At 40.4% G+C, this 20,454-nt stretch overlaps 1 protein-coding gene across 1 annotated transcript in view; it reads left to right on the top strand.

The window, feature by feature from the left end:
- WWTR1 (WW domain containing transcription regulator 1) overlaps positions 1-18,491 on the top strand; it is a 34,648-nt gene extending 16,157 nt beyond the window's left edge. Inside the window, exons 2-5 of the mRNA XM_026065177.1 lie at positions 2,572-2,789; positions 12,991-13,124; positions 13,597-13,709; positions 14,768-18,491. Coding sequence (XP_025920962.1) covers positions 2,572-2,789; positions 12,991-13,124; positions 13,597-13,709; positions 14,768-14,952 — 650 coding nt within the window. The 3' untranslated portion in view covers positions 14,953-18,491. The remainder of the gene's footprint in view (positions 1-2,571; positions 2,790-12,990; positions 13,125-13,596; positions 13,710-14,767) is intronic.
- The last annotated feature ends 1,963 nt before the right edge of the window (positions 18,492-20,454 follow it).

Raw genomic sequence — 20,454 nt, forward strand, 5'->3', positions numbered from 1 at the left:
TGTGTAATCACCAATCCATCTCCTTCAGTGCACGCTTCCAACAGTGTTTGCTGTTCTGCAGTTATCCGTGTTGCTCATCCCTCTCCCTCGTTTTATGCAGTGCTGAAAGGCCAGGTTACCCTTCAGGGCCAGACAGGCGCTCAACGGACGCGTGTCAGTATCTGAGAAATGGGGAGCTGAGCTGAGCGTTCAGCTTTCGTGTGATAAGAACAACAGCGAGTGAAAGATAGAAAGGAAGGTACAAGTCTTAGTCCTTTGGAAAGAAACATCTCGTGCCCCTTCTAGAATTTTGTTATCTGGGGTGTTCTTGCTGGAAGAGAAGAGCTTTTTTATTTATGTTATTGCCTCATTAGCAAAAAATCATTGAAAAAATGCCAATGAATTTTTAAAGAACTACATGGCTGCCATTCTTAATCCAGACTGGCTTTAGGCAGGCTCACTGTATGTCTTTTTTTTTTTTAATTAGAAACGTAAAGGTGCAGGAGGAAAGAAGGTTACAAGGTTCATGAAAGGCCTTAGACTGCATTGCTGGGAACTAGTATGTTTTACTCGCAAATAAAGTGGAGGAACAAGCAGAGGCTGTGCCGTTTTCCGTCTTTGTCTCTTTTTCTTCCTGGTTTGTCCTAGCCTGATCCTGCGAGGGAGGCCTCTCTCGAGAGGAGGGGTGGTTCTGCCTCCACGACCGAGTTGGCCTTGCTGCTGAGGGCGACAGCTGAAATTTTGGCTTTGTGGCGTGGTTATCAGATTGACTGTGCCGCTGCACAAAGACTTGTAACTTCTTTTGCAACGGGTTTCTCAATAAAGATGCCCCTCCAATGGGGAATTCTGCTCTGATTTATAGTTTCTGAATTTGACCAGAAAAGACTGTGTTGATTTAAGTAACACTACTGTCTGAGCAGCCTTCCTCTGTTTGCAAGTGAAAGAATCAAGCTGGTTTGCATGGACGTAGGTCAGGTTTGCTTAGAAAAAGCTCCCGGTGCCCTTCTGCCTTCCGCGGAGGTGCTCCAGACCTGTGCTGGGAATATCCCCACAAGGGGGGTCATCTCCACCTCTGAAGACTCCCGCAGATGAGGTTTCACATGTTAATGAAATGTGCAGAAGGCTGTCTTGGTCTGTTTGCATATCCAGATAACATGTTGTGTTAAATCAGGCCTAAAATCATCAGTTATTTTAATCTCCAATTTATTAGACCTTTTTCATTTTGAAAATGAAACCATGAATTGTAATTTCAGGCTTACCTGACCTGTGTTGAGGGGAGTTGCACCAGGGCTGAACTTGGCCTCTTTTGTTTGATTAATTTTGTACAGGCTCACATTTAAGAACTCATTAAACTTAGTTTTGGCCTGATGTAACTGCTTAAAATAGCAACGAATTTAGACTATTCTTTCAATACAAGATTGATAAAGATTTCTGCTGAGTTTGCTAAAGAAATTGGTATAATGTACCAGTAACTTGCAGATTACACTGTTTTGCTGTAATAATTCTTATACTATCAATGCAGATGGCTAACTTTCCACTGACTGCAGCCCGAAACACAAAATGTCTGCGGCCATTTGGAAAAAAGGCGCACTCTGTTCAAAAGAGACAAAAACATCTGTTGGGAAAAGTTAGCAAGTGCCAATAGATTGCTACTTTTTTTTTTGTAATGAATGTATTAGAAATTCAATTTAACTGTCCTTTCCTTGTATTTATTGTTTCACCTACCTTGATAAACGAAGCGAACCTGTGTGAAGGACAGTATGGAAAGTCGGTTCACTGTAGCTGCTGTTTGTGGCCGGTACCTTCTGCTCACGCTGCTTTTTTAACCTCTGGCCGTCCAGCTTGCCGCTGGATCTCGTTAGACGATGCTTTTTTCTTCAGTGATAGTTCTAACGCTGCTTTTCATTGCCGCAGCGTGTGAGCTCCTCAAGTTCCTTACTGTGTTTATGACACTTCCGCGAGATAGAAAATTAATATTAACCCCTCGTTTATAGATGAGTGCACAGAGACTGCGACTCGTGCAGGGCAGCGCGGGAAGGCGATAGCCGTCCTCCGCGGTTCACAGCTTAGCTGGGATGGAGCATCTTCCACCTCTGCGTTGCTGGAAGAAGCACGCATCCCCTTCACAGCGGCGGAAAACACCGCTGTTTATAAAACCGTCCTTGTTGTTTGTGCTGCTGCTTTTTTCTACAATAATTAATTCAGATCTGTCAATAAAGAAAATGTAAATGTCAAAAACATTTTAGTTAGTTTACTGCATATTATAGGCATGCAGTCTTTAAGAAAATTTCAGTTAAAAACATGCATATCATTTACTGCATATCATTAGGTAAATATTTGAACATATTGGGATATATATAAATATTTGCTGTATTATTATTTTGCATATTTTATATACAAATTAAATATTGCAGCTTATTTATTAAGCGATTGCTAGTATCAAATCTTGCCAGGTGGAGTGGTTATTTCAGTCATCTTGGTATTAACAATAACTGTATGCTCACTGTAAATGCACTCCATGTGTCCTTAGCCCTCTGTTATCTCAAAGCGCAGTTCTGCTTCTCCAGCAGTGATTTCTGTTCTTTCGCGCAGTTATGAATCACCAGCACCAGATCGCAGCCGGCACCGCGGTGCCTCAGCAGAGCCGCCCGGCACAGGCGCCGCAGCCGCAGCCACAGCCACAGCCGGGGCTGCTGAACATGCCCAGCGCGCTGACCGCACAGCAGCAGCAGCAGCAGAAGCTGAGGCTCCAGAGGATCCAGATGGAGAGGGAGCGCATCAGGATGCGGCAGGAGGAGCTGCTGCGGCAGGTAACGCCGAGGATGCGCCCTTACCTTGTTCGAGCGCTTTTGGTTTGATGCATCCACGTTTTTACCAGGCACAATTAGTAGCTGTTACTTTATGTCAAGATCAACCATTGTTTTAGGTGAGGATAACCAAAAAGCTAATAGAGAGCAGAGTCTTCATGAAACAAAGAAAGAGCATTTTGTGTTTTCTCTGATCTAGCACTGAGCAGAGCACAAATGCCATCTGTCTCTGCATATTGCCGTCCTCGGAAGAGGAATTGTAAAGAAACAGACTCAACAGGTACAGAACTGCTCTGTGTCTTACCGGCTATAGTAGCAGTTTAAGGACCAATCTGTGTATTGCAGCTGCGTATAAATCTAGAGCAATTATCACTGATTAATTCTCAGTCTACCCTGGTTTGCATAATAGATCGTGTCCACGCTTCACTGAGGGAAAAAGCGGAGTACACGGGGTTGTTCTTGACTCTGATCCCAACTCTATAACCTGCAGCCTTTGCCTTTGAATGAAAATAAAATCAGATTCACGTCTTATGTGAACAGCTCTGATTTGTGGCTTTTTCAGAGATGGTTTCTTTGTGGCTGTTTGTGTATTGTTCTATTTCTTAAGGTTCAGCTCCAGAAAATGACTCATATTGTACAAAATAGGTATGTAGCTTCCTTTACACTGCTTTAAGGAAACGAGCAGTTTTAACAATCGCAAAGGATGTTTCTTCTGTTAGGGAGAACTCCACTGATGATGCTATGTTTTGCACAGTATTATTCATCAGCTTCCTTAGAGAACATAAATAGTCTGTTTCCCTCAGGAACAATGTGTGAACTAAGTAAATTTTGTCAAGGATATTGCTCACCATCATGGCCAGTAGCCTTGTAAATGCTGCACTTACAGTCCTACCCACCTTTGAAAATGGTGACTTCCACAAAATAATCATTTTGTGGAATTATTATTTCATGTCTGCAGTCCTTTTGCCTTTGGGATTGTGCCACAATTTGTGGTTATTTCAGGGTAACATTTGTTTATACTGTATTTAGAAATGCAGCATGACATTTCTTGGCAGCAGGTAGAAGTACATTTGTCACTGGGCTAATGACACCAATTGGCTGAACTTTTCTGATGCTTTAATAGAGTACAGTAAGTTGCTGTAGTGTTTTGAAATTTCAGTGATTTGTGTACAATGCAAAAAGAAACATGCCCAAAATCCTCACACTTAGGTGCCCTCGGAGGAGCATCAGCAGTGTCTGTGCCATCAGTTGGCTAGACACAAGGAAGTGAGGAGCAAAGCTCTCTCTGTTTCTTCCAAGTCTGGAGGTAAATGAGTGAGAGGAAACAGCGCAGAAAGCAGACTGGAACGTGTAGAAGACATTGTGGGTGGCAAAGTAAGAGAAACTCACTACACCTTTAAAGCCTTTAGGTCAAATAGAGATCTGGATGATCAGAGCAGGTTTCCCAAAAGGGAGATGTGCTCACAAAGGTCTTAACTTCTTTTATAAGCAGTCCTGAAAGCCTCACATTAATGGCAAGCTTTTTGGTTTTCTCTCTGCAGCCTTTCTATATTGGATTTGCTAAATATGTTGTTATTTAGTTGGGGGTTTTTTTGATTTAAACATACTTAGTGAAATTAATGGAAGAAAAGGTCTTTAATGTTTGTAATGACTGAGAATTTGAGGTCCTCTTTTTCCATGCTTTTATTTTAGAACATTTGTAATTACATTTTACAAAAACAGCAATTTTCAAAACAGTAATAATAGACATTATTACAATTGCTTGCCAAATTAAAGGTTATTAGGATTGTCTTGAAAGTGCTTTCTTTTTATCCTATAAAGAAAATGCAGTTTGTTGTAGGTCTAATATAGACTTTAGGCTAATATAGGCTATAGGCTAATATAGACTTCAACAAGAATATAATTGGACTTTTCTCCCCGTGTATAAACTATATGTAAGTCAAATAACTCTCCAGTTACACCAGTAGCACCTTAGTAAGTCGATCTTGTTCTGGCAGAAAGACCAAATTCAAGATGAATGTAGATGCTATCATATAGTGGGGTTTTGTAAAAGAGAGATTTGATAAGAAAATGAAAATGGATGTCTGAAAAGAGTAGAGTTGCAAAAAATGTTACATGAGAGTATTTCTAAAAAAATACTTTCCAAAAATAATTTGCTTCATTTGTATTTTTTTGCTCTTTAGCCTCTTTCCACTAAATATATGTACAAGAACTTTAAAGAAGGTTAATTAACAAAATTAATTAACAAAAATTCATTAAAACATTTTGAAACTGTACAGCACCACCTAGCTGCATTTGAAGCAAGCATTAAAATTCCATTCTTTTACAGCTCCTGCAAAAACACTTGCCTATCTTTATTCATGGGATTGTTCCCATCACCTCTGGTGAACGTATGCGCGAGCTCTGCGTTCAGCGCGTGTCAGTGGTCTTGCTGAACAGGGGTGAAAGGCAGAGATGATTCCACTGCAGTCTCTGAAATTTTTTACCTGCTCATGTCATGGCCGAATTTGACCTTTGTGGTTCAGACCTGACTCTGAGAACTGCACGGGTGCAAACTTCTTGTGCCCATGTTCAGTTTCCATTACCCTTAACTTATGGGAGTTTGCATTGCCCCACGTTTCCTGCGTATGCAAGAGCCACTGAGCTCCGGATGGCGCTCCCTGCCCTGAGCAGCAATCCCGCATCTTTCGCATACCTCCTCCTTCCCATCGGGAGCTCGGAGCATAACGGAGGAGGGTGTGGGAGGCAAGTGGGCTATTGGTATGGGTTAGACATAACTGTGATCATGCTGGTAGCGTGTTTAGCTATTTTAACTCCCTTTGGCCCTCTTCTTGCTTCAGGACAGGAACAAATTTGGCTTCAAAACAGTTGCACCGTGAACACGAGGTCTGGTTTCGCTGCCCTGCTGACCGCATTTCACTTTGGAGCTAAAACATGCGCAACACCCTGCAGCTGTGCTGTGCTTAATCGAGCCCCCAGCTCGCGCCATGCCACGCGGCACCTGCGCGGTCAGAGCTGGGCGCCAGGCGCAGCAGGACAGCATCGCTCGACATCAGTGCAGTTCTCAGCGCTGGTTTAGCTCTTAGGGAACAACGTATTTGCCACCCGAGGAGAGGAGAGGAATCTGTAAACTCCATGCTTTGTAAGAGCGCGCCGTGAACCTCTGCCGGCAGCAGAGCAGCACTGAGCCCCGGCAGCTCAGGAGCACGCGGCCGATCCCTCGGGGTCCGCGCTGGTTCCTCCTGCTTGGACTCTTCACGGCCGCTTTTGCTTTTCTGGTGCAACCTGTCTAAGGGGAAGCCGCTGGGTGAGCGCGCGCAGCGCCTTCCTGGCACCCGAAGGAGGCCGGGAGGGCTTGTGCTCCCGGCTGGAATTCCTTGGGCCGCTCACGAAGCTCCTGCCAGCCCGGCAGCAGCTGCCGGCTCCCCGCAGCCGCTCCTGGCTGCAGCTGCCAGCCCGAGCCAGGCGTGGGAGCAGGATGCTGTGCGCACGCTCGCTGCCTGGGGCACCCGTTTCCTTCTTTGTCCTCTTCCCCATTTAGCTCCTGAAGTCCCTAGAACAGAAAACTGCGTATGTGCAGAAAGGGCTGTTTTGTCATTCTGGAAAGAGTTAAATTTATTTCTTACGGATTTGTTCTTGCCAGCTTTCCAAAGGAAAAGGGAGACCTGCTGCTCAAGAGCCCCGTGGAAATGGAAGTAGTAGGAGGCAATGTCAGTGAGAAACCTCTGAAAGGGTCGTAGAGAGAAGGTGTCCCAGTGCCTCCTCTGTGCGCGCAGGGGCCGTCTTTCACCATGCGTGGAAGGGCACGGATAGCCACGAAAAGGCAACGCTTTTCAGAGGTTGCTTTCTGCTTCCTCAGCCCTTTTCAGTAAATACATCTTGGAGCATGGAAAGATAAGGGGCTCAAAAGAGGCTGTAGAAGGAACGGTGTGTGAGGATCCAGAGGAGGAGTCGTGCGTGTTTTGTCCTGGCAGAGCAGGAGCTCACTGGCCTGCTACAGTCTGAACAGAAAAATCCCTTTCCGTGCTGCTTTCACTGCGTGGGTTGGCTCATGCAGTATCTAGATATTTCACTTTCTGCCCTAAGTCTGAGCACTGGCAGAAGACGAATTACAGTGACTAGCAATGTAAATTCACTATAAAAATGTTCCCCCCCCCAGCCTGAAATGACGGTTTGAGAACCGAGCGCTGAGCTCAGCTCGGTTCTGCCAAGGAGGTTCCAGGAAACCTGGCGGTGAATTTCTGGACTCATCTGGCGCCCAGCAAACGGGTTACATCAGAGCTGTGTTCAGAGGCAGTGAAGAGTTCAACACACGCCAGTGCCTTGAAGCCTTTAAAGATTTTGGTAGCTTTGGCAAATAATCACTAATGAAGCTTTTTGACATGCCTTTGTAATGTCAAAATACTGCATTTTTTTTTTATTTTGATTTCTTACTTATTTTGAAAATCTCCTCTAGGTTTTTAACAGCATGTGCTGTACTGCTAAGTGGATTATTATGGTCATTTGGTACTTTTTGAGGTAAATGCCGAGGACTATCTCTGTTGGCCAACAGGCGGTGCTTCTGCTTTTGAGAGCTAAGAAAGCTATTGTAGCTTGTGACTGCAGTATTGTCATCCACCATGCTGCAAGAGGTCTCTGATATTTTTGCTAGAGAGGTATTTTAAGCTAGAGAGGCCATCCATAAATATCATTCTTAAGGTTGATCATTATTAGCCTTGTAGTTATGTTTAAAAGGGAGAGGAGGACACAACAAGCTATCACGCAGCTTTGTGACTGTGTGGTTGATCCAGTACTGTTGACCATTGCTGTAATAATATCAAAGAAGCAAAGATGTCTAACATTTGTAGCAATGCTAAAATTGTAATGTGACTTCCCACCACATAGCATGCATCAGCCAGCAAGAGGGGAGGAGCACACCTGGATGTGTGGTGTAGCCAATGCTCCCTTTGCCTCCCAGCCTAACTCTGACGCCAGCCTGCAGGATTCTGTTGCTCCGTGTAAAGTGCACACTGAGTTGATGTGACAAGTCAACATGCAGTATGTTGAAATAAAGACACACAGGGCGCTGTGCCATTTTCCAACTGAGGGTAGATCAAATGACTTTATAATAAATTAGTGTTTCTTGCACAAAGAGACAGGACTTAGGTTTTGTAAATACCAGTGGGAGTTTTTATTTAGGATGCTGGAGGCTTTTTAGCTCACAAATTGTCTTGCCTTGCAAGGCCTAACTAAATCCTGGAGTAGACTGTCCTGGAGTGCGCTGCTGGCCCTGCCGCAGCTGGCAGCCAGGAGGCCAAACGCTGTGTCTGGGTACAGGAGTAATAAACAGGGGCGTGAATGAATCACTCCATGTTGAACCGATCAGTGGTTGGCACCATGTTTTCCAAAGAGATCAATATCTGAATTTCCTGATTGTATCAGGTCAGCTGCAGGACAAAAAACAGCCAGACAGCATTAAGGTCTCCAAATATATGTGAAATTCACAGCTGTTTGTGTGGGAGCAGTAAGTCCAGTGCACTGGCCAGAACGGTCATTCTGTCAGTGCTTTCCTATCTGCGGAGGGCAGTTCAATGGAAAAGCTCAAGGTTTGATGGAAAACCTTCTCAAATGGCTGACTGTTTGTCCTGCTGACCACAAGATAAGTAGCCTGATGCATAGGGGTGATGTTGTCTCTAAGCCCTCAAAACTATTTTGTTAGTAGCTGTTCTGAGCTACCATTGGAAATCAAATTACCATAGAAACAGGGAGTGAGGTACGGAAGTTGCTGGTGTTTTAGTTTTCCCCCCCCTTACAATACGACATAGAAAAGCTGTGTGTCTTCCAGGAGGGAGGCAGTGTCTGTGTCATCCTGTAATCCAAAGTTGCGATCGCAGCATGGGTCGGCTGGCCCGAGTCGCGGGCAGCCAGGCAGACGGCCAGTAAGGACGACCCCGAAGGGGCGAAGGTTTCCGCTTGGACTGCCCTCGGCATGCGCCCGGGCACCTGCCCCACGCTGAAACCGCTGTCATGGGCTCCCGTTAGCGTGGCCTGGAGCAACCAGCGGTGAGACGCGGGGCGGCTGTGCTATGCCGGCGGTGCGGAGGCCGCGGCATGCCCGGGCCGTCAGCACGCGGATGCACATGCCCGCCTTGGCCGTGCATGGCTTGCTCCGGGTGCCACGCGCCGCCTCTCGCCACCCTGCTGCTTCGAGAGGAGCATCTCGAATACGCTGCGTTTCTATCTGCTAAGCTAAACTTCAGGTGATGCAGGTGCAGTTTTGATTTGTCGTTTTGCCAGAAAGGACAAGTCAGCAGCAGCAGATGTAAGAAATGCTCTGCTCTGTTCAGCACTGCTTAGTTGGCTGGGCATTTTTGAGTCAGTTTGTAAGAAAAATTAAAAGGTTTAAGGAAGGTCTTTCCTATTTCTGTGCAGTTCAGTGTGAGGGGAAGAGTATTTCTTTCATGAAGAGTTAAAGATGTGAAACTCTGTGAACAACACAGCATCTCATCTTTCACACAGTTTTCTTGGATTATATATGCAGCTACATTTTTTAAGTGGCTGGAGCTTCAGAAATGTGCACTAGTGCCTTGTGTTTTGTTGTTTTGCAGGCTTTGTTGTTTTTTTCTCTATTTGATTTGCTTTCAGTTCATCTCATGTATGGTTACACGACATCCATAACCTCAGAGCCTGCAGCTTTGGAAAGCTACCAGAGGAATCATAGACTTAAGGGAGAAGAGCCATCTTTGAGACAAGGGAAGGAGCTGTTTCTGTAATGGGCTTGAAGGAAGAAGGCATGATGTGAAGAATGAGAAAAGCCTCATTTCCTGTGATCATTCAATTAAATGTGTTCCATAAAGAAGAGATTTCGCTCTCTGTTTAGAAACTATTCCATGTACAGGTTTTTCAGTGTTATCTGAACACCTTTCCTCACTTTCTTCCTACACATCTTTTGTCCTAACACAGTACTTCTACAATGGCTGTGGGAAGCAGTGGAGTGAAGACATGTCTTTCAAAGTAATGGAATTTACTAGTCTCAGAAATCAGCTATGTCTTTGGCAGTTCAGTGAGAACAATTACGTAAAATTAATTGCTTGGATAGAGCTTTCGGCTGCCAATGTGTCATCACCTGTTGTGGAAACACAGGGCACTAGAATATCATCCCTGCTAGGCATCTGGCATTTTTAATTAAAAAGGTTTCAAAACTCTCCTGCTGTGAATCCACCTACTAATTGTCAATAAAAACTCAAATAATGCCCTTTCTTCTCTACAGGTGTGTGGATTTTTTGGTGCTGCTCTCTGATAGAATAATTGGTCGTTATCCTTTGCCATCTCTGGTTAATTGTTATTATCTGCTTTTCAGAAAATAGTATTTTTCTGCACAGTCTATTTTTAGTTCCATTTTATCTCTTTCATAAGCCAGGACCTAAGCAAGACCCCCTCCAACACACACATACACAGTTCCCAACAGGTTGAGATGCTGATTTGTACTATATGACCCATTTGAGGTTGCTGGTTACAGAAGGATTTTTAGTCAGCTTCCTACAGGCAACATTATTCAGGCTTATGTTCAATACAGTGCAAATATATTGAAAATACAATTGATTTTAAATCTGATAATTAGAAGAATGGCATAAGAGCTGGCAGGAAGAGACTAATAAGAAGAATGACCCAAACAGAGAAGTAAAATCTTGTAAAGAAAGATGTCTGCACACGCAGTCATTGTTTTATTCACAGCATGGTTGGGGTTGGACGGCACCTCCAGAGCTTGTCTAGTGCAGCCCCTGCTCCAGCCGGTTGCCTGCAGCGGGCTGCTCAGGGCCGCGTCCAGGCAGGCTGGGAATATCTCCAAGGATGGAGACTCCACGGCCTCTCTGGGCAACCTGTGCCAGTGACCAGTCACCTGCACAGTAAATGGGGTGGTATTGAGGCTGTCGTTTCAGTGCACTAGCAGAAGTCCAAGCCAGTAAAGACAGATTATCTGCAGCAGCTTAGGAGTTAGTCGCAATATTCTGAAAGAGACAAATACTTGAACCTTGACCAGGATGTTCTCAGTTATTTCATTTTTAGTAATAGTGACAGCATAGTGATAGACAACGTGTATTTTACATGTTGGCAAACTAGGAGAAAGGCTTTTGTTTTTTTTCTGTCCCAGTCTTATCTTTATTATTGTGGAACGTTCTCCAGTGAGATTTGAAAATGCAGTGCCAAAATATCAAAAACATGAACTTTATTGCTGAACTGAACTCTAGCAAAAAAAAGACTTAGCAAAGTATATCCTGCCTCATTTTGTCTATATTCCTTTTATTCTGTCTTCCTTTGTCTGTCTTTCTGTCTTTCTAGTATTAGCCTTGCTTGAGTTGTTGCTGTAGCTATCTACTTCTAAAATAATAAAAAAAAATAACTCCATCTGGACAGTTAAAAAAAAAAAAAGATCTGCCCCTTTTCTGAGATTTGTACATTTTCAGATTCTAGATTATTTAATTTTAAATAGAAACAAAGCGATTAGAATTGTCATTTGACAAATGTAATGACATACATAAGCTATCAGCTAAAAATCTTCAGTCTGTTTATTCTTAATATTTATCAAAAACACATCATTTAATGTAAATTATTATTTATCAATGAATATATTGATAACTTGATTATAAATGAAACATTGCATTAATGCGCACCAATATATGTTAAGTACCAATGAGTACTTGTTACCTTTTTCATGAAGAGACCAGACTGGTTCTCCTCAGTGAAGAAATAAATTGCAAACATAGTAAAACATCAAATTCTAGCCTCAAAAACATGTTTGTCTTTTCTGTATGGGGGACTGTGAGCAACTGATTTAGTAGAGAAAGATTTTCTGCAAGGATTTAAATAGAATGTTTCCTTTACTCATTTCATAAAAATGAATAATAATAATGGGGCAAAGTAAACTAGGTAAAAAACTGATACAGCTTTACTGATTCTAAGGTCTTTGGATATTTGTTTGGAACATCCCCATGGATCCAAACAACATTTGTATTAGAGCTTTGTGCCACTAGATGTCGTGGTTGTTTCACAGAGATACAGCTATAGGGCTGTAGCTTTTAGGAGCAGTTCAGAAACAAGTTTGCTTTGGCCCTAGTTGCTCGTTTGTCATCTTCCAGACAGCATGCACGAGATGGGTCTTTAGGCAGATGGGTATCACCGGGTGTGAGGTTCATTCTAAAGATTACTGGACCAAATTCTTGGTTCCAGTGGTTCTCTTGTAACATGTTAAATACTTTATTGTTGCAAGTTAGATTTTTCTGCTTTAGTATCTAGTAAATTACTTGTTCTAGTAGCAACTCACATAGTTTCAAGGCCTGAATTTGCTCTCTTTTGTACCAGTTTAAACTGAGGGCAGTTTCACTTAAGGGAAGCTGTTAGAAACTGATGCATGAGGGATTAAATTTAAATCTTTAGTTTTTAAAATATTTTATTATTGCTACTCCAAATCAGGTCTCTGAGGACCTGGGCTCACTGAACAGTAAACTGAAATTGTAATTTGAATCTTACACAGCTCTAGTTCACGTGTGAAAACCCTCAACTGGAGTGAGCTGGCCCATAAGGTGCAGACAGACTGTCAGTAATCAGTTTGCATGTGCAGGCCTGACAGTGTTTTATGGTGGGGCAACACACAGGTTGTCGTAATTTATAATTTAGGTAGTTTGATTTTTTAGGGATTATCTCTGTGGCCAGCAAAGCCATAGATGTGCAGTCATTCTGCGGGCAGATGTGCTTGTTCAAGATGTGACTCTGCCCTGGCTGTCTGCTGCCACCCCTCACCAGGGGTTGTCGGTCTGACTGCTCTGCTGGGAGAGCCGTTTCTGCGAGCGTTTCATGGTCTGCATCACGCAAAACCAGCGAGCGCAGCTTAAATGGGCAAACAGGTTCTCGGATTCTGCATGAAGCTGGTCAGAGAGCCCTCAAACATGTGTCTGATGGCTGAAGTGTGGCAGTGACTTCCAGCAGCAGTAGTAACCAGAAGGTAAATGTCACAATGTTTTAAGCCGGCACAGGTGAGTATGAAAGAGGACATCCACCTACATTATGATTTTCTTCACATCATTGTAAACAGAGAGTCATCAGCTACAGGGTTTAGAATTACTTTCTTAAGTAAGATGTACATATTGTACATGTTCACTTTTTATAAGACTGAAGTATTTCTGAATGGTTGGAATAACCTTTCCCTTATTATTTATTCACTTTTTAGGAAGCTGCGCTATGCAGACAACTTCCCATGGACTCAGAAAACATGGCCCCAGTTCAGACTGCTGTGAACACACCTGCAATGACACAAGACATGAGGCCTGTTACAAATAATGGATCAGATCCTTTCCTGAACAGGCAAGTTCATGTCTTCCTCATTAGACACTTGGTTCTGTTGCCTTATCTATACTTCTGAAGCTGTCTCTCATAAGCAGATTCTTGCTTTGCAGTTACTGTGAACAGGGGATACAGCCTAGTGGCTGACCTGAAAATGTTCAGTTTATACTTCAAGAAAGAATCTTAGAAAAATCAAACAAATGGTAACAGGTATTTTTAAATGTACTGTACCTGTATGCAGAGGATTCTGGGTACATTGCTTTGGTATAAGTAGACTCAATTATTTTTAGGCTATTAAAACAGGTTTTGTCTGGAGACGTATGTATGCGTGCATATTGCACCACATTAGTGTCCAACAATTGAGAAAGAGGCTTTGTGAGTCAGTATTTAACTTTAATATCTAACCTATTGCTCTGTCTTTTCAAACACCATGATCAAGGACTATGTCTAACAGAACATCTTTACTGAGGCTTTTTTGTATTTCAATTTATAGTGGCCCATACCATTCCAGGGAACAGAGTACAGACAGCGGCTTAGGACTGGGATGCTACAGTATACCAACAACACCTGAAGATTTCCTCAGCAACGTAGATGAGATGGATACAGGTATCTGATGTAGCTTAAAGTACAATAATAATAACAACTTTTTGTTATAACCAATAATGTTTTATAATTGCATAACTGAACAATAAGCTCTCAGTTTCTGATGCAAGAGAACAGACTGCCACTATGGAGGAAAAGGCCTCAAAGATTCTTAGTGCCTAGAAGGTACCAGATTCTACCCTCTTACCTTAGACTATGATATTAAAGCAAATGAGTAAATGTTGGAAAATCTGAGCCTTAAATCATGTTTTAATACTGTAGTCCAAGACAGGACAAGAAAAGTCTAGTCCTGGGTTAAATTCTCAGTACAAATCACTGCATTTTCTAACTCTGGGAAACAGTCTTATGAATAAGAGTCTCTTACATGGGCAAAGTTGGATTTTCCTTCAAACAGAATGTGTTCAGTTATTTAGCTTTTGGTATGTATTTATTTTTACATCAGTATCCTCATAGTGTTTAAAATATTAAAATAAATGACTAGGAAATCGAACAATTTTTTCCCAAAGAGTGAAATTCTCAGTGCTTCCTCACCTAAACTTCCTTTTGAAGTCATCAGGAGTTCTGGATGGTACAAAGAGTGAGAGGTTTAGCTCTTAAAAGGTTTTCATGCCCATTATTATTAATTTAGCAAAAAACCCCATAATATTGTAGAGCTAAGTTCCTGTAAAATTCTTCTCTCAATTACATGCCATGGATTGAATTCACCCTTGTGCAGAGAGCAGGATAGAGGGTTTATACAAGACTCGGTTGCATTGCTCCCTCTGCAAACTAGTGAACTTTGAACAGTCACGCTAAGAGGAAGGTCAGAGGCTGATTACATTGAACACTGCTGGAAAGGGTCTTTTATACTTTTAAGAGCAAAGCAAGGGTATATAATTAACTCTTACAAGAATATGTTTTCTGCAAGCAAATATGGTTCTGAGGTAACGTTTGTAGAGGATACAAAGCTTACAAGCGCTTATGGGAAAGAGGGAATCTAATTTTTTTTAATCAGCTGTATTGTTCTAAATTACCCATGAGAAGAGATCAGTATTTCAAATATTCTTCTTTACTTTTCCTAGGAGAAACTGTAGCACAGACAACAATGAACATAAATCCACAACAGACACGTTTCCCTGATTTCCTCGACTGTCTTCCAGGAACAAATGTTGATCTTGGGACTTTAGAGTCAGAAGACTTGATCCCTATCCTCAATGATGTGGAGTCAGTACTCAACAAAAACGAGCCCTTCCTTACTTGGCTGTAATCATCCATTATTTAATGCTGATTCAGCCCATAATGCAATTCAGCATTTCCTTTTCCTCTTGAAATAGAGGTAGAGCATCTGAAAATCCTCAGAGATACAACTTGCTGCCTTAATGACTTTTGTTATATCATCTTTATGGTCAATTTAATCTCTGCCTGGATTTGATTGACAGTAACCTAAATATAAAACACATATAAATATCAATTTCTCACTTAAAAAAAACCCAAAACTCTATTTTATACATCTGTAGATGGGTTTTTTTTCCTTTACAGATCAGGCAGAAATGTTTCACTTTCAGGACAGAAAGTGTGTTGTGTGTGCATGTCCGTATCTGTTCTAATGGGTATTGGTTAACATCACAAACTCTTAATGAATCACAAAAGGTGACTGCTAGGTCACTTGGTTCAAAAACCTGCACAGCATCAGACCATGAGAGCAGTTTTATTACTATATTTATGACAATAATACAAAAGCTTTTATATAGCTTTCCTTAAGCTTTAAAAATCTTTTCATTATTAGTAAAGCTGTGCTGTATGGAATGTAGATTACATCTGATCCATATCAGCTCTAATAATTTTCATTATACATTTGTAAAGGCACAAGCAGTACTATTGCAATTTCTTTTTCAGTATATTACTGTATAGTTTCCAGATAATAAATACTTCCAATTTGAAAGTAGCAGAATTGTTTAGTAACAGTTTTACGCTACTGTATTGTTGTAAAATAAACCAGATTGGTACTAACTACTGCCTTAAAAAAAAGTGATTATAACAAGCAATTTTTAAATGGATCTTAGATTTTGATGTTTATTATATTAAGCACTACAATTTTGTAATTTAACACATGAACAAATAATTTTTTATATAAATCTGTGGCAAGTATCTTAAATGCAAAAATATGCTTTTAAAATCAGGACAGAAAAATGTGGCACAACTTGGTAATATCATATGTAGTGGGGAAAAAATGTTGCTCAATGTTTTCAGTAGTAATGTTTTTAATTGACAGTGTTAAACTGTACATGTAATTGTATACAAGAAGAAAGATGGTCACTTTATCAGAGCAATGCTAAGCAGTATTGTTACTTGTCTGGTAAAGTTGCTTAGTTCTCAACTCTTTTGCTTACTACAGTTGGTGTACAGGACTCAAGGCTGTTCTTTGTATTCCTACCTATTGTATATCCTATAAAGGCTTCTTTATCAGATGTTTGGGACTGAGAAGGCATCAAGGACATTACACATGCAGTTCCCCTGAAATGCAAATGAAGTCCTGAAATTCGTAAATATTTTGAACTTACATTATTTATAATCTATGAATTTAAGCTTTTTATATTGAAGAATGTGCCTTTTATGAAAGGCATTAAAACACTTCTCTGAGCTTGATCCAGGCTATGTGGAGAGACCAAGAGATGTAGCACTCAGTGTAAATGTGTGTTTGTCAGGTCTAATAAAAGTAATGAGATCTTACCGATGCACCAGAATATTGATCAATAAAGATTTTTTTCCATCTGGTTGGAGGAAGGTAGGTGAAAAGGTCAGAGATGAAGTGATGGGAATATGGAGTAGATTTGGAAGATGAATGATTATGTTACAACTGTAGATCCTTAGCGGGAAGGGTGGCTGGAGATAGGGATACATAGAAAGTGAATCACCAGTAATCAGTAAAAAATATGATAAAAGAACTTAATACAAAAAGACTACCTTGTAAAAGATGAACTGCTGGGTCCACCAGAGAATGAAAGTTAAAATATACACACCAAACACTTAAAAAAGAGAGAGAAGGCAAAGACCTAGAGCAATGCAGTTGTATTACGCAGAGAAGAGTAGCTCTTTTTATGTTTCTTTTTTTATATAAAATGGGATGTGACAGCAGAGTTGTGTCTGCACAGAATTTAATTACTGAATGGGCATTGTTTTTCTTTTATTCTTTTTTTTGGGGGGAGGGGGGTATTTTTATTATTTTATTTTTGCTAGAGCTAATCATTGAGATAGCAGAACATTCTTTTAAAAAAACAAGGGACCGAGCAGGCCTGACCAATGTTACTGTAATTATGATTAATCTCTCTCTTTTAAAGATTGCTTCAGGTTGTCATCTTACATGAAAAACAGATGGTTCTAAGGCTTTGTCCTTTAGTTACATGACTGACTGACTTTGTTTGGGTTAAAGAATTGGAGATTTGGGGCATCTGATTGTGATGCTAAAACTTGTAAGGCCAGTTCTTCAGCGCTGCATTACTGGCCTAGCAAAGTGAAAGCTATTGGTGCTAGAACGATTTACAATAGCTACAGATCTGAGCCCTGATATGTTCAGTTGATATTGCACATCATTAGATAAAGTTTAGAAAATGCAGTTTGTGCATTTGCTAGTAAATCAGTACTTTGGTAAATTTAAGTTTTGTCATAATAAAACATATTCCAAGAAGATCAGGTTCTCAGCTGGTGTGAATTAGCTAACATCTATTGACTTCTGTTTGGCTACACTGATTTTCATCAACTGAAGGCCTGACTCCATGTTTTTAGCACTTACAATGAAAACTGATGCAGCTTTCTAATAAAATCACACATGATAAGAGGTTTATCAGAATTATTATGAAGCTAGAGGCCTGATTCTCCTTTCACTGGTGTTTCAGGAGGTTAGGTGTCTAGGTTCAAAGACCTTAAAGAGGTAAATTTGAAACTGTTTTCATATTTGATAATGAAACAGCAGCAGAGTTGAACAGGAAGGTGCTATATGAAACACTACTTCCAGTATAAAGCAACTGCCAAGATCTTGGTCAGACCTTTATTCAATCCTGAACAAAATCATGGTTAAGTTAAAAGTGATTCTTTATACAATAAGCTTTTCATTTTGGAATGGAGAGCATGCATCAGATGAAGTGAAGCAACAACAAAATCTATTTTGTAAGGTTTTTTTTTTTTTTAAGTTTCTGATTTTAAACAGGCTTATGGCAGAACTTCAAGTATTCAAAACATACATAATTCTTTTGAAACTAAATTTATTGCTGACAATATTTCATTGTATTATTTCAGGTTGTGAAATTACATTTATTTTACTAAATTTACACTGTATACTTGTAGTATAAATACAATAAATATGCCAGCTGGACAGTTGTACTGTTGACTATCATTGAGGATGGCATACATAAATGCTAGTGATACGAAAGTAATGGGATGTTGTTAATTACAACTTGTATTCTGGTAACACTATTAGAATGTAACTTAGGGAAGGACTGGGTCTGACTTCTTGAAAACAAATGCTATTTGGGGGAAGGGCAAAATTAAAATGTCTATTTTAAATACAAGAAAATATGGGTGTTCAAACAAACTTTTTTCCTAATATACTACATCCATGTATGTGCTAGTACTTTAACTTTTTTATTTACTTTTTCATTTTGTTATATGACTTGTGTGAGCATTTGTTTTTAATTTAGAATACTTTGCATACAGCTTGTATGCATCAAAAGCAATCAGATCAAACTGTTGTATCCAGGGTTTGATTCTGTTTTTTATTTCTTTGATCTTGTACGTGAAAAATAAATATAAGTGAATTTAAACCTATTGGATGCATATTGGTTTATTAAATTATTTCTGTTTTATCTTTGGAGGTTTTTAGTATTTGCTTTTCTGGGAATTGTATAACAGTGCTTGGAATAAAGGTAAGGACTTACTTTTCTGTGGAGAAGACATTTTAAATTAAATGACTGGCACATAGCAAAAAAAATGCTTTATTTTACAGTAATGTTTCAGTTTATTAGCAGCTGCCAAGGACATTAATGATTATTACAGTTTTACTCATAACACTTCCAAGTGCTCCCCAGGGACATCATTACTTATGTCTTCTAGCGTTAGGTTGTAATTCACTAACACAACTGTTTTGTTACAATTTAATACAATTATCTCCAAACAGAAGATTTAGCACAAAGTCTATTTGCCACTTACCTTCTGTTTTGGGGACTTACATAGTGCATTGCTCTCAGTCTGATCCCTTGTACAAGAAGTTTGTCTCAAATTCTCCATTGAGAAAATACTGTCTTCTTTCCTAGGAGCAAGCCATTAAACTTAAGTATCCTGGGCTTGTATTTGAATATCTAGTCTTTACTGTCACGGTCCATTAGAACTAATTCTGAGGGTGTTCTAAACTTGTGCCTCTGGGTGTCCACTGTTCTTGCACTCACCACACTCACAGTCCTTTCAAGAGAGTTGAAACATACGGTGAAAATGATCCAGTGAATCAAGTGTACTTGAATTTTCAATAATGTTTTCAAAGGCTATTACAGAAACAACTCTGACAGGCTAAGTGGAAAGATTCACCTGTGAATTGATGACTGATCTGAAACAATATAAGCCACAAGAATAAAAGGATTAAAGGCAGGTGAATTAAAAGGCAGCCTCTTGTAGCTTCATAGTTTGGGTTCTTCATAGTAAATAGTATAGGCAATATTTATAGGTCGTTCCATTTTGACATAGTAATTTTCTTTGTGTTGGTTCTGTGCCACGCTGAACTTTGTGTTTGTTCTTTATAAGTAACAGTAAAGATGGGAAGGTGAGACATAGCCAAACTAATTTACCAGGGTTAGAGTGAGAAAACAGACACTTTTCTGGTGGAAGAAAAAGTTGCAGTATGTGCTTTTGGACAAGATTATGGCATGTGCCACAGGCTAGGGCAAAGAGCAAGGGTCAGGGAAAGAGAAGAAACTGTTCTATCCCCTTTGCCACAGATTCACTCTGCAACCCTCAGCACTTCATGTCACCCTTCTGAATGAGTCTTTCCACAGGTAAAATACTTTATTTCTACACCTACTTCACTGTTGTGCTTTTGCAATTGTGTTAGTCAGTGGCTAGAAAGCACACTCCCAAGACAGACCACGCAAGCTGGTGTGTTATATATAGGCACCAGTGCTCTCTGAAATAGTGTATAAAATCAGCCAGCCTACAGAAGATGTGTCCTGTCTGTTTAGCATGCTGAGGGTCTCCTGCATCTGGTAAATGTATAAATACATACATTTTTATCAGCCTCCTTTGATCTGCCTGGCCTTCATGTAAGCAACAATATGTGAATCTGATCTGTGTACTTAAGTTTTTAATATCTATCCAACATTAGACTCTACTTTTGCTCTCTTTCTGCATTTTTTCCATATTAGTCAATTACAGCACACATTGCAGGTGAGAGCCATCTTTTCCCAACACTGCAAAAATAAGAAGCTTATGTAAATCTACAGAGGATTTAGATGTATCTTCTGGTCTGCTGCTGAAGATCAATAAGAGAAGTTTGTCAGGTAATCAAGAACAGAACTAGAGTCTGTGTGAATAATTTTACAGATCACAGGTATGCGTGTATTCCCTGTCCCTAGGCAATAATGGTGTATTAACTTCTGACCCTGTTTTGAGAAACGTGTTTGTTAATTCATGGCGTATTTATTCAGGACTATTATTCAGGTTTCTTCAGCAGAAACACTGAGTGTGTGTTGGTTTATAAAGGTCATTAAGTTAATTCCTAATGGTGCCA

Source organism: Apteryx rowi, unplaced genomic scaffold (genome assembly GCF_003343035.1).
Source record: "Apteryx rowi isolate R43461 unplaced genomic scaffold, aptRow1 scaffold_224, whole genome shotgun sequence".
NCBI lineage: Eukaryota > Metazoa > Chordata > Aves > Apterygiformes > Apterygidae > Apteryx > Apteryx rowi.